The sequence below is a fragment of the Oncorhynchus keta genome, chromosome 13 (assembly GCF_023373465.1).
Source record: "Oncorhynchus keta strain PuntledgeMale-10-30-2019 chromosome 13, Oket_V2, whole genome shotgun sequence".
Classification (NCBI taxonomy): Eukaryota; Metazoa; Chordata; class Actinopteri; order Salmoniformes; family Salmonidae; genus Oncorhynchus; species Oncorhynchus keta.
In genome coordinates this window covers 13,014,409-13,031,604 of record NC_068433.1, presented here as the reverse complement: position 1 = coordinate 13,031,604, position 17,196 = coordinate 13,014,409, and the positions used below count along the sequence as shown (strand labels likewise).

Here is a 17,196-nt window from a genome sequence, read left to right as displayed (position 1 = left end):
ATGACCCATATTACCAGAGGTCTTGTCTCTAGCCTAAACGGTTCAATATGACCCATATTACCAGAGGTCTTGTCTCCAGCCTAAACGGTTCAATATGACCCATATTACCAGAGGTCTTGTCTCCAGCCTAAACGGTTCAATATGACCCATATTACCAGAGGTCTTGTCTCCAGCCTAAACGGTTCAATATGACCCATATTACCAGAGGTCTTGTCTCCAGCCTAAACGGTTCAATATGACCCATATTACCAGAGGTCTTGTCTCCAGCCTAAACGGTTCAAATATGACCCATATTACCAGAGGTCTTGTCTCCAGCCTAAACGGTTCAATATGACCCATATTACCAGAGGTCTTGTCTCCAGCCTAAACGGTTCAATATGATCCATATTACCAGAGGTCTTGTCTCCAGCCTAAACGGTTCAATATGATCCATATTACCAGAGGTCTTGTCTCCAGCCTAAACGGTTCAATATGACCCATATTACCAGAGGTCTTGTCTCCAGCCTAAACGGTTCAATATGACCCATATTACCAGAGGTCTTGTCTCCAGCCTAAACGGTTCAAATATGACCCATATTACCAGAGGTCTTGTCTCCAGCCTAAACGGTTCAATATGACCCATATTACCAGAGGTCTTGTCTCCAGCCTAAACGGTTCAATATGACCCATATTACCAGAGGTCTTGTCTCCAGCCTAAACGGTTCAATATGACCCATATTACCAGAGGTCTTGTCTCCAGCCTAAACGGTTCAATATGATCCATATTACCAGAGGTCTTGTCTCCAGCCTAAACGGTTCAAATATGACCCATATTACCAGAGGTCTTGTCTCCAGCCTAAACGGTTCAATATGACCCATATTACCAGAGGTCTTGTCTCCAGCCTAAACGGTTCAATATGACCCATATTACCAGAGGTCTTGTCTCCAGCCTAAACGGTTCAAATATGACCCATATTACCTATTGGGATTAGCACACATTTTATATAATTTCACAAACAACGTTGTTCAGTCATGTCACCTAGCTAGCTGACAGTAGGTCTAGGCACATTTGATTGGCCCAGGAAAAAAGGACAAGGCTCTGCTCTCTTGACATGTATTTCAAAAAGTAGGATTCATATAGGCCTAATAACTATTTCAAAAATCTATTTCTTACAAGTGCTCTTTAAATTCTGTTTGGTTCCTAACGTCTTAAAAGTTGGTAGCAGTGTGTGTGTATTTGTTGGAGAGAGAGACCAGGGAGGGTGTGCGGAACAGAGGGAAAGTGTGTGTGTCTGTTAACTGAAGGGTAAAGAAGATTTCATGTTGTGTTTTCCCCTTACTGCTACAATAACATGTAGATCATTATGCATGTATACTGAATGAAAATATAAATGCAACAATTTCAAAGATTTTACTTAGTTATAGTACATATAAGGAAATCAGTCAATTGAAATAAATATATTAGGCCCTAATCTATAGATTTCACATTACTGGGCAGTGTCCATGAGAGGGCATAGGCCCACCCATTTGGGAGCCAGGCCCAGCCAATCAGAATGAGTTTTTCCCCACAAAAGGGCTTTATTACAGAAAAAAATACTTCTCAGCAACCCCCCTCCTCAGACGATCCCACAGGTGAAGAAGCCAGATGTGGAGGTCCTAGTCTGGCTTGATCACATGTGGCTGTGGTTGTGAGGCCAGTTGGATGTACTGCCTAATTCTCTAAAATGACGTTGGAGGTGGATTATGGTAGAGAAATGAGCATTCAATTCTCTGGCAACAGCTCTGTTGGACATGCCTGCAGTCAGCATGCCATTTGCACGCTTCTCACATCTGTGGTGTTGTGACACAACTGCACATTCTAGTTGCCTTTTATTGCCTCCAGCACAAGGTGCACCTGTGTAATGATCATGCTGTTTAATCAGCTTCTTGATATGCCACACCGGTCAGGTAGATGGATAAACATGAAACACTTTACATGTTGCGATTATATTTTTGTTGAGGATATATTCCTTCCTCCCATTCCTCCAGCCAAATCACAGATATGCCTTTGCAAATATGAGCAAATCAGCCATTCTATGCCGTATATTATTATACACTGAACGGTGTGAAGTTAAATTAAATGTTTTGTATTGAGTGAGAAGTGTGAATTTCAGTGACAGGTTTTTGCGTAGCACATGCCTAAAACGTTTAGAAAACGGAAACGACCGTCCGGGGGATGGGGCGAACAGGACACTAGGCCACTGATCATAAAAATGTTTCTTCCCGTGGTATTGCGATACTACTCTATCATATCCTTAGTAAAACTTTGGTACCGTGACAACACTAATCCTAAATAGAATAAATTAATGCAACTTGACATCAGTAGTAGGGCTTATTACTAGAGTCAAGTAGCAACAGTAATATAATGTCTAGTCTTGGTCTAATGCTGGATGCTTTCATTTCAGTGACTACCTGTTCAAGCTCCTCCTTATTGGTGACTCCGGTGTGGGAAAGTCCTGTCTTCTGCTCCGCTTTGCTGTAAGTCTACTCACTGTATATACTATTACTGTACACAGCTATTTAGTAAGTGGCGTTCGTTCTGGTGCCTTCTGTCAAAAATGCAGTTTCCTGGATCTGTCTAACTGTTTTCTCTTCCCTGCCTCCAGGATGACACCTACACGGAGAGCTACATCAGCACCATCGGTGTAGACTTCAAGATCCGCACCATCGAGCTGGACGGCAAGACCATCAAACTACAGATTGTGAGTCTGACACAATGACCACCTCGACCAAGACCACTACCACGGTCGACCGATTTATGATTTTTCAACGCTGATACCTATTATTGGAGGACCAAAAAAAGCAGATACCGATTAATCTGACTATTTTTAAAATTCATTTATTTGTAATATTGACAATTACAAGAATACTGAATGAACACTTATTTTAACTTAATCTAATACATCAATAAAATCAATTTAGCCTCAAAAAAATCATGAAACATGTTCAATTTGGTTTAAATAATGCAAAAACAAAGTGTTGGAGAAGTAAAAGTGCAATATGTGCCATGTAAAAAAGCTAACGTTTGAGTTCCTTGCTCCGAACATGAGAACATATGAAAGTTGGTGGTTCCTTTTAACATGAGACTTCAATATTCCAAGGTAAGAGGTTTTTAGGTTGTAGTTAATATAGTATTTATAGGACTATTTCTCTCTATACCATTTGTATTTCATATACCTTTTGACTATTGGATGTTCTTATAGGCACTATAGTATTGCCAGTGTAACAGTATAGCTTCCGTCCCTCGCCTCGAACCAGGAACACATCGACAACAGCCACACTTGAAGCATCGTTACCCATCGCTCCACAAAAGCCGCGGTCCTTGTAGAGCAAGGGGAATAACTACTCCTCAGAGCGAGTGACGTTTGAAACACTATTAGCGCGCACCCAGCTAACTAGCTAGCCATTTCACATCGGTTACACCAGCCATTAGGTTGATAGGCTTGAAGTCATAAACAGCGCTGTGCATGCGAAGAGCTGCTGGAGAAACGCACGAAAGTGCTGTTTGAAGTAATGCTTACGAGCCTGCTGCTGCCTACCACCGCTCAGACTGCTCTATCAAATCATAGACTTAATTATAACATAACACACACAAATACGAGCCTTTGGTCATTAATATGGTCGAATCCGGAAACTACAATTTCGAAAACAAAACGTTATTATTTCAGTGAAATACGGAACCGTTCAGTATATTATCTAACGGGTGGCATCCATTAGTCTAAATATTCTTGTTACATTGCACAACCTTCAATGTATGTCATAATTATGTAACATGTTGGCAAATTATTTCGCAATGAGCCAGGCTGCCCAAACTGTTGCATATACACTGACTCTGCGTGCAATGAACGCAAGAGAAGTGACACAATTTCACCTGGTTAATATTGCCTGCTAACCTGGATTTCTTTTAGCTAAATATGCAGGTTTAAAAATATATACTGTGTATTGATTTTAAGAAAGGCATTGGAATTTATGGTTAGGTACAGTCGTCCAACGATTGTGCTTTTTTCGCAAACGCGCTTTTGTTAAATCATCCCCCAGCGTTGCATCGATTATATGCAACGCAGGACACGCTAGATAAACTAGTAATATCATCAACCATGTGTAGTTATAACTAGTGATTAGGATTGATTGATTGTTTTTTATAAGATAAGTTTAATGCTAGCTAGCAACTTACCTTGGCTTCTACTGCATTCGTGTAACAGGCAGGCTCCTCGTGGAGTGCAATGAGAGGCAGGTGGTTAGAGTGTTGGACTAGTTAACTGTAAGGTTGCAAGATTAGATCCCCCGAGCTGACAAGGTGAAAATCTGTCGTTCCGCCCCTGAACAAGGCAGTTAATCCACCGTTCCTAGGCCGTCATTGAAAATAAGAATGTGTTCTTAATTGACTTGCCTGGTTAAATAACGGCACCCAAAAATACAGATTTCCGATTGTTATGAAAACTTGAAATCGGCCCTGATTAATCGGCCATTCCGATTAATCGGTGGACCTCTACTACCAACATCACCGCACCACCATTACCAACATCACCGCACCTCTACTACCAACATCACCGCACCACCACTACCAACAGTATGACTACCACCACTACCAACATCACCGCACCACCACTACCAACAGGGTGACTACCACCACTACCAACATCACCGCACCACCACTACCAACAGTATGACTACCACCACTACCAACATCACCGCACCACCACTACCAACATCACTACCAACAGTATGACTACCACCACTACCAACATCACCGCACCACCACTACCAACAGTGTGACTACCACCACTACCAACATCACCGCACCTCTACTACCAACATCACCGCACCTCTACTACCAACATCACCGCACCACCACTACCAACATCACCGCACCACCACTACCAACATCACCGCACCTCTACTACCAACAGTGTGACTACCACCACTACCAACATCACCGCACCACCACTACCAACATCACCGCACCACCACTACCAACATCACCGCACCACCACTACCAACATCACCGCACCTCTACTACCAACAGGGTGACTACCACCACTACCAACATCACCGCACCACCACTACCAACAGTATGACTACCACCACTACCAACATCACCGCACCACCACTACCAACATCACCGCACCACCACTACCAACAGTATGACTACCACCACTACCAACATCACCGCACCACCACTACCAACAGTATGACTACCACCACTACCAACATCACTACCACCACTACCAACAGTGTGACACCACCACTACCAACATCACCGCACCTCTACTACCAACATCACCGCACCTCTACTACCAACATCACCGCACCACCACTACCAACATCACCGCACCACCACTACCAACATCACCGCACCTCTACTACCAACAGTGTGACTACCACCACTACCAACAGTGTGACTACCACCACTACCAACATCACCGCACCTCTACTACCAACAGTGTGACTACCACCACTACCAACAGTGTGACTACCACCACTACCAACATCACCGCACCACCACTACCAACGGTATGACTACCACCACTACCAACATCACCGCACCACCACTACCAACAGTATGACTACCACCACTACCAACATCACCGCACCACCACTACCAACATCACCGCACCACCACTACCAACATCACCGCACCACCACTACCAACATCACCGCACCACCACTACCAACAGTATGACTACCACCACTACCAACATCACCGCACCTCTACTACCAACAGTATGACTACCACCACTACCAACATCATCGCACCTCTACTACCAACATCACCGCACCACCACTACCAACAGTATGACTACCACCACTACCAACATCACCGCACCACCACTACCAACATCACCGCACCTCTACTACCAACAGTATGACTACCACCACTACCAACATCACCGCACCACCACTACCAACAGTATGACTACCACCACTACCAACATCACCGCACCACCACTACCAACATCACCGCACCACCACTACCAACATCACCGCACCACCACTACCAACAGTATGACTACCACGACTACCAACAGTATGACTACCACGACTACCAACAGTATGACTACCACCACTACCAACAGTATGACTACCACCACTACCAACAGTATGACTACCACCACTACCAACAGTATGACTACCACCACTACCAACAGTGTGACTACCACCACTACCAACAGTGTGACTACCACCACTACCAACAGTATGACTACCACCACTACCAACAGTATGACTACCACCACTACCAACAGTATGACTACCACCACTACCAACAGTATGACTACCACCACTACCAACAGTATGACTACCACCACTACCAACAGTATGACTACCACCACTACCAACAGTATGACTACCACCACTACCAACAGTATGACTACCACCACTACCAACAGTATGACTACCACCACTACCAACATCACCGCACCACCACTACCAACATCACCGCACCACCACTACCAACATCACCGCACCACCACTACCAACAGTATGACTACCACCACTACCAACAGTGTGACTACCACCACTACCAACATCACCGCACCACCACTACCAACATCACTACCAACAGTATGACTACCACCACTACCAACATCACCGCACCACCACTACCAACATCACCGCACCACCACTACCAACATCACCGCACCACCACTACCAACAGTATGACTACCACCACTGACCCCAATTATTCGTCTGGTTCAATATTTTTGTTGTGTCGAGCAGCAGCAAATGTATATATTTTGTTATGGCACACGAGACACCCGTCTTATTTGCACCCATCTCAGTGAACTAATCCACTGCGGAAGCACAGTTCAAGAAGGGGAGTGTGGCTGCGCTATGCACATCTCTCCAGAATGCACTCTCTCCCGCAAATTTGTGCACATTCATTGTTTCTTAACTTCATTGTGTGAATCGTTTTGCGTTTTAATTGCTAGTATCTATCAATTCCCCATTACGTACAGTATCACCAGTAGTACATGTACTGTTAATTCTTTTCATTTCTAATCTACAATGTTTGTTTGGTTACGGTAATGTCTGTTAATGCGTTCGATATATTATTATTCTAGTCTTTTACCATTCTCATCGAGGAGTGGACATGTTATTTACAGAGCGCACAACCTTTGCTACATTTGTGAGAAACTTGTTTTTTGGATTATTTCATTCCATTTACGAATTTTGTCAATGTAGTCGTTGTTTGGAGCGCTCCTGTCCATGTTGAGTAAGGATAGAAGCTAGCCAATAGGCTACCGTGCATGCTCGCAAATGTAGGCATATAAATGTGCCCGTTTGTGGATCTGATAGTATTTCTGATTGGCTTAATGCATCACCGCTAATGACCTGTGGAGCTTCTCGAAGTAATGTTTTCTTCACCTCTAACAGCAAGCAAAACACAGTCTGTTTTTAACATCCATTGAGAATTACAATAGTTCCTCATTAAATAGGCCTATGTGATTACTTATTATCCCAAGCGCAAATAAGGGAAAGTGGGATACCTAGTCAGTTGTTCAACTGAAATGTGTCTTCCACATTTAACCCCTCTGAATCAGAGGTGCGAAGTAGCCTACAGCTGTGTGTCTGTCCCGAGCTCACTGGCACAGTAAAGGCCCAGAATATTTTAGACAATGTTGCAAGGAGCTTCCGTTCTGACCCAAGTTTATAGTTTATACAATGTGTTAAGTTCATTGCAGACAGGCCATTTTTAGCCAATGTGATTTATATAATATTTATTTTAATCAGGATATTTTCTACCTGCAATGGGTTTATTTGTCTGCTTCATAGGCTAGTGTTACATATTTGGCAATAGAAGTAACTTGTGTTTATCATTTTCATTTAGGTTTGGATAGAATTTTGATTAACCACATGAAAATGATTTTGAGATATGAAGACATTATGAAATGAAACTATATGCATATGAAAACCATAACTGGCATGCAGATTGGTAGAAATGGTAAGATAAATGGATGTTCCACATGAGACAGTTTGCAGACTCTTTGTGTAGCAATTTCCGGAGACTAACGACAGAATCTGGGAAAGCCAGTAGGAGCGGGAAGAGGATGGTCGGGACAGGTTAGGTTTTTTTTCCTTCTGGTTATCTGTATCTCTGGCTCCCTCTTGAGTAATTTGTCTTATTTCATCAAACAGTGAGCTTAAAGCATCAGACAAGTTCAATGCATATATCGTTGATTTTATTAAAACAACACCAACACCACCACCACCACCACCGCCCACTCCCAACACCACCACCGCCCACTCCCAACACCACCACCGCCCACTCCCAACACCACCACCGCCCACTCCCAACACCACCACCACCGCCCACTCCCAACACCACCACCACCGCCCACTCCCAACACCACCACCACCGCCCACTCCCAACACCACCACCACCGCCCACTCCCAACACCACCACCACCGCCCACTCCCAACACCACCACCGCCCACTCCCAACACCACCACCGCCCACTCCCAACACCACCACCGCCCACTCCCAACACCACCACCGCCCACTCCCAACACCACCACCGCCCACTCCCAACACCACCACCGCCCACTCCCAACACCAACACCGCCCACTCCTACCACCACCGCCCACTCCCAATACCACCACCGCCCACCACCACCGCCCACTCCCAATACCACCACCACCACTGCCCACTACCACCGCCCACTCCCAACACCACCACCGCCCACTCCCAACACCACCACCGCCCACCCTCCCAACACCACCACCGCCCACTCCCAACACCACCACCGCCCACTCCCAACACCACCACCGCCCACCCCAACACCACCACCGCCCACTCCCAACACCACCACCGCCCACTCCCAACACCACCACCGCCCACTCCCAACACCACCACCACCGCCCACTCCCAACACCACCACCACCGCCCACTCCCAACACCACCACCACCGCCCACTCCCAACACCACCACCGCCCACTCCCAACACCACCACCGCCCACTCCCAACACCACCACTGCCCACTCCCAACACCAACACCGCCCACTCCCAATACCACCACCGCCCACTCCCAATACCACCACCACCACTGCCCACTACCACCACCACCACTGCCCACTCCCACCACCACTGCCCACTCCCAACACCACCACCACTGCCCACTCCCAACACCACCACTGCCCACTCCCAACACCACCACCACTGCCCACTCCCAACACCACCACCACTCCCAACACCACCACCACTGCCCACTCCCACCACTGCTCACTCCCAACACCACCACCACTGCCCACTCCCAACACCACCACCACCACTGCCCACTCCCACACACCACCCACCACTGCCCACTCCCAACACCAACACCACCACCACTTCCCCTTCCCAACACCACCACCACCCCCACTGCCCACTCCCAACACCACCACCACCACTACCGCCCACTCCCAACACCACCACCACCACTGCCCACTCCCAACACCACCACCACCACTGCCCACTCCCAACACCACTGTCCACCACCCACCACCACTGCCCACTCCCACCACCACTGTCCACTGTCCACTGCCACCCCACTGCCCACCACCACCACCACTGCCCACTCCCACCACCACTGCCCACTCCCAACACCACCACCACCACCACCACTGCCCACTCCCACCACCACTCCCACCACCACTGCCCACTCCCAACACCACCACCACCACCACCACTGCCCACTCCCACTGCCCACCCCACACCACCACCACCACTGCCCACCCCACCACCACCACCACCACCACTGCCCACTCCCAACACCACCACCACCACCACCACTGCCCACTCCCACTGCCCACTCCCAACACCACCACCACCACTGCCCACTCCCACCACCACTCCCACCACCACTGTCCACTTCCACCACCACTGCCCACTCCCCACGCCTTTATTCCAACACCATTTCCTGATGTTCTAAAGGCTTGACTAGATTTGATAAACGGTTCAGTAACCAAGTCATGTTGCTTAGCTTTACCTCCTGTGTTTGCTCTGTAGTTTAACTTACTCGCCCTAAGGCTAAACAACAGGGACCCCGTTCTGTTCCCAACATGCCTCTTTAGATCCAAGGAGGGGAACTATAGATGTTGGTGTGATTTTCTATTGACCATACATACCTAGTGCTAATCCAGATGCTTTCAGGACAGGAATGATGTGAACTTAGGTGACGACAGGCAAGTGTGTGTTTTTTAGTCATTTAAATGAACCTGGTCTGTTTTGTTTGTTGGCATTAAACAACTCTCTCTCTCCCCTCCATGTCACTTTTGTCGTTCTCCACTCCCTCCCTCTCTCAGTGGGACACTGCTGGTCAGGAGAGGTTCCGCACCATCACCTCCAGCTACTACAGGGGTGCCCACGGCATCATCGTGGTCTATGATGTCACAGATCAGGTGGGTCATTAGTTCAGAGGCGATCTGTGGTAAGACCTAGTCCTACTGGGTTTGAACTATTCTTTTTTTAATTTTTAATTTTACCTTTATTTAACCAGGCAAGTCAGTTAAGAACATATTCTTATTTTCAATGACGGCCTGGGAACAGTGGGTTAACTGCCTGTTCAGGGGCAGAACGACAGATTTGTACCTTGTCAGCTCGGGGGTTTGAACTCGCAACCTTACGGTTACTAGTCCAACGCTCTAACCACTAGGCTACGCTGCCGCCGTAGCGGCACTTCCCAAGCCCTTTTGACTCACTAAAATGTTGTCTTTTGCATGGACATATTAGCCCTCTACCTGTTTCTCACATGCCTGTAGGATAGGCAGCCATTCACTGTCACTAATCTCACACTCTGTCTTGTGTATCTCCGTCCTGCTCTGTAGGAGTCCTACAACAACGTGAAGCAGTGGCTGCAGGAGATCGATCGCTACGCCAGCGAGAACGTCAACAAGCTGCTGGTGGGGAACAAGTGTGACCTCACCACCAAGAAAGTAGTGGACTACACAACAGCCAAGGTACAGCTACCATAAAACACCTACAATCCCAGATGAAATGCACTCCCAATAAGTAGTGTTTAGGAGATTTCAGGCTACACAAATCAATTATTGAATTTCTTTGTTTTGAGCGCTCAATATGTGGTAATAATAAATGTGGTAATACCTGAGGGGATCAAATGCATAATATTAGATCTTTTAACATTTTTTTTTTCATTGGTCAGAAGAAAAAAAAAGATACTTTGAGTCAAAAGTATAGATATAATATTGTGATATGCAACTGTATAAATACTTTCCCCACCACTAGTGTATATTAAACTCACAGACAAAATTACGCACCATACTGCCAGTACTTTTTGACAATTTAACGCATACAATACCAACATTTTTGAACCGTTATACAGCTTTTTAATGAAAAATACAACAGGCTGAGAGAGGCTGGACTGAGGGCTTGTTGGCCTGTTGTAAGGCAGGTCCTCACCAGACATCACCGACAACAACGTTGCCTATGGGCACAAACCCACCGTCGCAGGACCAGACAGGACTGGCAAAAGGTGCTCGTCACTGACAAGTCACGGTTTTGTCTCACCAGGGGTGATGGTCGGATTCACGTTTATCGTAGAAGGAATGAGCGTTACACCAAGGCCTGTACTCTGGAGAGGGATCGATTTGGAGGTGGAGGGTCCGTCATGGTCTGGGGCGATGTGTCACAGCATCATCGGACTAAGCTTGTTTTCATTGCAGGCCATCTCAACGCTGTGTGTTACAGGGAAGACATCCTCCTCCCTCATGTGGTACCCTTCCTGCAGGCTCATCCTGACATGACCCTCCAGCATGACAATGCCACCAGCCATACTGCTCATTCTGTGCGTGATTTCCCGCAAGACAGGAATGTCAGTGTTCTGCCATGGCCAGTGAAGAGCCCGGATCTCAATCCCATTGAGCACGTCTGGGACCTGTTGGATCGGAGGGTGAGGGATAGGACCATTCCCCCCCAAAAATGTCCGGGGACTTGCAGGTGCCTTGTTGGAAGAGTGGGGTAACATCTCACAGCAAGAACTGGCACATCTAGTGCAGTCCATGAGGAGATGTACTGCAGTACTTAATGCAGCTGGTGGCCACACTGTTTCTTTTGATTTTTGACCCCCCTTTATTCAGGGACACATTATTCAATTTCTGTTAGTCACATGTCTGTGGAACATGTTCAGTTTATGTCTCAGTTGTTGAATCTTGTTATGTTCATACACATATTTACACATGTTAAGTTTGCTGGAAATTAACGCAGTTGACTGTGCAGAGGTTACATACACACACACACACACACACATAAAACACATACGTTTGACCCCTATCTATTCTGTCCCTATTTGCCACCTGCAGGAATTTGCTGACTCCCTGGCCATCCCCTTCCTGGAAACGAGTGCCAAGAACGCCACCAATGTGGAGCAGGCCTTCATGACCATGGCTGCTGAGATCAAGAAGAGGATGGGCCCCGGGGCCACAGCTGGAGGGGACAAGCCCAACCTGAAGATAGACAGCACCCCTGTCAGGCAGTCTGGAGGGGGGTGCTGTTAAACTGGACTCTGTTCTGGATGCTCTCCTCTTCTTCACTCTCCCTGCTCTGGGCTTCACTTCCTCCACCTCTTAATCCCTCAGCCTCCCTCCCATCTCCCGTTCTCTTACTCTTGCTTTCGGGATGGGTGGTTGGATAGGGAGTTGAGGAGTGAGAACTGGGGACTGACTTTAAGACCGTATCTCCCCACAGAAAAGTAAAGAGAAAAGTTAGGTGGGGGTTAGGTTGAGAACTTTTTTTTCTTTTTTTCCAAGCGATGAGTCAGGAACGTAAACAGATATGAGAAAAGATTGGTATTGACTTAGAGGAGAACTGGGTGATAGAAGATTAGGTTTTAGATTCCGGCGAGCGCTTATCTCTCTCCCTCTCCTGTGTACACACGCACACACACACACACGCGCACAGACAGACAGACAGACAGAACAGGGGCGGAGTGATTCTCCCATAGGAAGTAGTCACAGGTGAGGTTCTCTTTCCTTTAGGCTATGTCTGTCATTGCTATCCAATGGAAGTCTTATAGCAAATTCAGTTTAGAGTGCTACAGTAATCTGTCATTTATGTATTGGACCTGTTTTATCTCAGACTGCTGGGGTGCCTTGTAGTCATGGCGATGTGTCACCGGCTTAAGTCTGTTTATAGGTATCAAGTGAGTGACGTTTTCAATCTAGCCTACGGCCTACGTTCCACATGCAATAGTAACACTAATGCACTATTTATACCCATGTATCCATCCATCCATCCATCCATTTTATGAACTGAATTGGCGTTGGGGCAGACTGCACCACTACCAGCGTCCTAACAACTGAGTCATCCATCATATTAATCGATGAGGATACGAGTATCTAGGATACGGGTATCTTAGAAATAGAATGAATAGACCGGACTCTGAAGGAAGGCATCAGCAGAGAGGGGAGAGACATGCACTTTGTCTGTGTGGAGAAGGATCGCTCTGACTCCCCGTAGAGCCTGAGCTTTAGGTTGATTCGACACAGAACAGGAGAACTTTTGGTTGAACTTGGAATCACTCCTTCCCTTCATCCCTCTACATGCAGACGGGAGGATGTAGTGAGAGAGACTTGGTTTTTGAGTGCTTTAATATACTGTATGGTGTTAGTTAGCTCACATCACTCCTCTTGTTAGGATTTCACATGTAAAAAAAGACCAAGCATAAATATTTGAGATCTGCTTAAGTCATGTTTGTATGTCTTTTAAGTTGCCAGGACTCTCTATATTACAGTATGCCCAAGGTGGTTCTTCAACATAAACAGACAGTGTACACACACACACACACACACACACACAGAACGGGGCATGACGTAGTACTAGATTAGTGGTAAGAGTATGTCGGGGCTTGGGCAAGCGATATTCAACTAATTAACAGGACATATGAAACATGAAATTGGCAATATTCTCTCTTCATATTCATAGATTATTGTTCATATTATTTTATTGTTATTACAATGATTTTATTATTTGATATTTGTATTTTCTGTAGTTTTTTTCTAATCGAAAAAGCTTGTAAAAATTGCTTGAAATGTTGTTTGGTCGGGGGAGTTGGGAAGTTGTCTCTGAAAGCTACTGTTCCCTCCTGTGCCTCACTGGACTCCGAAAGATACGGACCGCGTACATAACCTCTGTAGCATGTCACACCACAGGTTCTTTACGCCTTGGCCATGGCCCACTTCTCAGACCGTGTTGCCATCCACCATTTGTCATCACGTGTCCCACAGTGCATTTCTTTTATGGTTGTCATGGTTTCATGTCAGTGTGGTCATTAGGAAGCGTAGCCAACTCATTACCCTTCTCTCTAGATCAGTGCGTGAATGGTGTTCTTCAATCTTCATCATTGTCAACTGCTAGCTAGTTCCAGTAGCCTCTATACAGCTTAAGACATGGAGTGTGTTTGGCTGATCAGAATGTGTGTTAATGGGCCTGGCTGTCCTGACTGAGTCCCCCTTCTACAGGAACCTGCCCTGCGTCGTTCCCTTCCCAGTCTGTTCTCATGGCTGTGTGTGATTTCTCAGGCATTCCTATGGAACTATGGAACCTAGCAGGAAAGTGAAGAAAACCCTCCAACCCCTGACCTTAACCAACCCCTGACCTTAACCAACCACTGACCTTAACCAACCACTGACCTGAACCAACCCCTGACCTTAACCAACCACTGACCTTAACCAACCACTGACCTTAACCAACCACTGACCTTAACCAACCACTGACCTTAACCAACCACTGACCTTAACCAACCCCTGACCTTAACCAACCACTGACCTTAACCAACCACTGACCTTAACCAACCACTGACCTTAACCAACCACTGACCTTAACCAACCACTGACCTTAACCAACCACTGACCTTAACCAACCACTGACCTTAACCAACCACTGACCTTAACCAACCACTGACCTTAACCAACCACTGACCTTAACCAACCCCTGACCTTAACCTACCACTGACCTTAACCTACCCCTGACCTTAACCTACCCCTGACCCTAACCTACCCCTGACCCTAACCTACCCCTGACCCTAACCAACCCCTGACCTTAACCAGCGCTAGTTTTGAATTAATGTAATGCACTACAGTACGGTTAATACTACTAATGTGGCCTCTAAGCTTTTTAAGTTCTTGACAACAAAGAATATAGGCCTTTGTCGGTTATTACAACCTAATTTTTCAATCAATTTTTCTGTAGAAGTAGTCATGGTTTACAACGGGACTGGGAGGAAAATGGTTGAAATTGCAGTGACGTACTGTTAGCCAGGACTGGACCCACAGACCCGTTACAGCACTATAGTGAGCCTGTTGTGGAATGGACACCTCCATCTGGTCCTCTTGGTTAGCCCTTGGTGTTGCCAGTCTGACATGGTGCAGTAGGCAGTGTGTGACCGTTCTAACCTTCGACCTGTATGTCTTTATGACTATGAGAAGAGCAGACTGGAAGGGTCGTACTCTGAACGACAACTATATAAGCATGTTGCACGGTCATGTTATATGGTCATTGAGCCTTCTTCAGTTTGGCGTTGGGCATTCCATTGGGTTTGAGCATGTTATGTCATCATGGTCACGTTACGGTCTTCGAATAAGTCCTAGATTCTGGTTCATTGGGTCGGAGTGAGTTTGACTGTGCTTGAACGTTCTGGGGTAGCAGGGACTGACTGGTTTTGGCATGCAGACCGGATATGAACTCCCATCAGCCTCTTTAAGCCAATCAATATATTACAACAATGTTCTCCGAATGGCTCCTACTACTCATCGATAAAACGGAAACTGGCTTGGACTTTCCCGGTCGGCCTTCGACAGGTAGTTGAAGTTAAGGTGGCACAGCCTCGGCCTCCCACAGCCTCGGCCTCCCGGCTCAGAGCTCCATGTAGTAACGTGAAGTTGCAGCCTCAAACTGATGTCCAATGTGTACTGACGAGTTAGTGAGCGCTTACTCTCTGCAGAACACGGCTACCAACCAGTCTATGGCATTAATGTCTAGAAGAGCGACGTGAGGGCTGAGAGCAGGTTTAACAGAAAGTATCTGTTTGTAGATGTGATTCTTTAGGGTAGTAGATACAGCAGTCGTCTTAGCACTAACGTTAAGGTGTTGTCTTTTTGGTAGAGCCTTTTACAGATGTGGTTTGGCCAAGCCTGCGACGCGATGCAAGACTCAACCAGACTGGATTGTGTGCCAGCTCTCATTTCATGCTCATTCAGTTTGGTATGATGAATTTGAGGATCTGGTAGGCCTAAGTAATCGCTGGTAGGAAGGGAGGGAACAGTAGTGTGTGAGGTCAGGGTCGGGGACGGTCTGTGTGCGTGACATTCCTGCTCCCTGAGCACAGGTAGGCTTTTCTCTCAAATCTCACAAGTCCTTCTGTGAATGAAACTATTTTTTGCAACTCTCCACACAGACACACGCACACTCGGTCACACAGACACACGCACACTCGGTCACACAGACACACGCACACTCGGTCACACAGACACACGCACACTCGGTCACACAGACACACGCACACTCGGTCACACAGACACACGCACACTCGGTCACACAGACACACGCACACTCGGTCACACAGACACACGCACACTCGGTCACACAGACACACGCACACTCGGTCACACAGACACACGCACACTCGGTCACACAGACTCGCTAAATTGGACGTTTCATGCTATAACAGTCCTTTTTTATTTGTTCTGAATGTGCTTTTCCTACCAAGAATTCTTGATATTCTACTGATTTTAATATATTAATTGAAAATATACTGTGGTAATATTGTGTCCGGTCCATCAACGGATATGAGGGTGGGACAACACGTGGGGGTGGAGTTAGCGGCTGGCTTTGTTTGGGCTCGCACTCATGAATGTGATTATGATGGAACTGCTCAAATCTTTTTATTTTATTTTTCTGTGAAATTTGCACACTTCTTTGTGGCTCTCCCGTGGCTTAACAATGGAACACGTGTTCTTTAATAGCGAGCGTCATGCAGGTCCCATCCTGATCCTCACTTTTTTTCAGTTTTTCGCTTGTCCACTTTGGTGCTCTCTGTCTCACTGCTGAGTTTGATCATGATGGGTTTTTTTTATGTACATATTATAAATATATATATATAATAAAATGAATACAAAAGATCAATGTCAACATGGGTAAACTGTCCCTCATTCCCCTCCTCCCATGTAATGTGTATTATTATCAG

The 17,196-nt window shown here is 46.6% G+C and overlaps 1 protein-coding gene across 1 annotated transcript in view; it reads left to right on the top strand.

Annotated features, from left to right (window-relative positions):
- rab1ba (zRAB1B, member RAS oncogene family a) overlaps positions 1-17,141 on the top strand; it is a 20,233-nt gene extending 3,092 nt beyond the window's left edge. Inside the window, exons 2-6 of the mRNA XM_035783359.2 lie at positions 2,424-2,496; positions 2,625-2,720; positions 10,304-10,399; positions 10,826-10,957; positions 12,317-17,141. Of these exons, the coding sequence (XP_035639252.2) occupies positions 2,424-2,496; positions 2,625-2,720; positions 10,304-10,399; positions 10,826-10,957; positions 12,317-12,511 (592 nt within the window). The 3' untranslated portion in view covers positions 12,512-17,141. The remainder of the gene's footprint in view (positions 1-2,423; positions 2,497-2,624; positions 2,721-10,303; positions 10,400-10,825; positions 10,958-12,316) is intronic.
- The last annotated feature ends 55 nt before the right edge of the window (positions 17,142-17,196 follow it).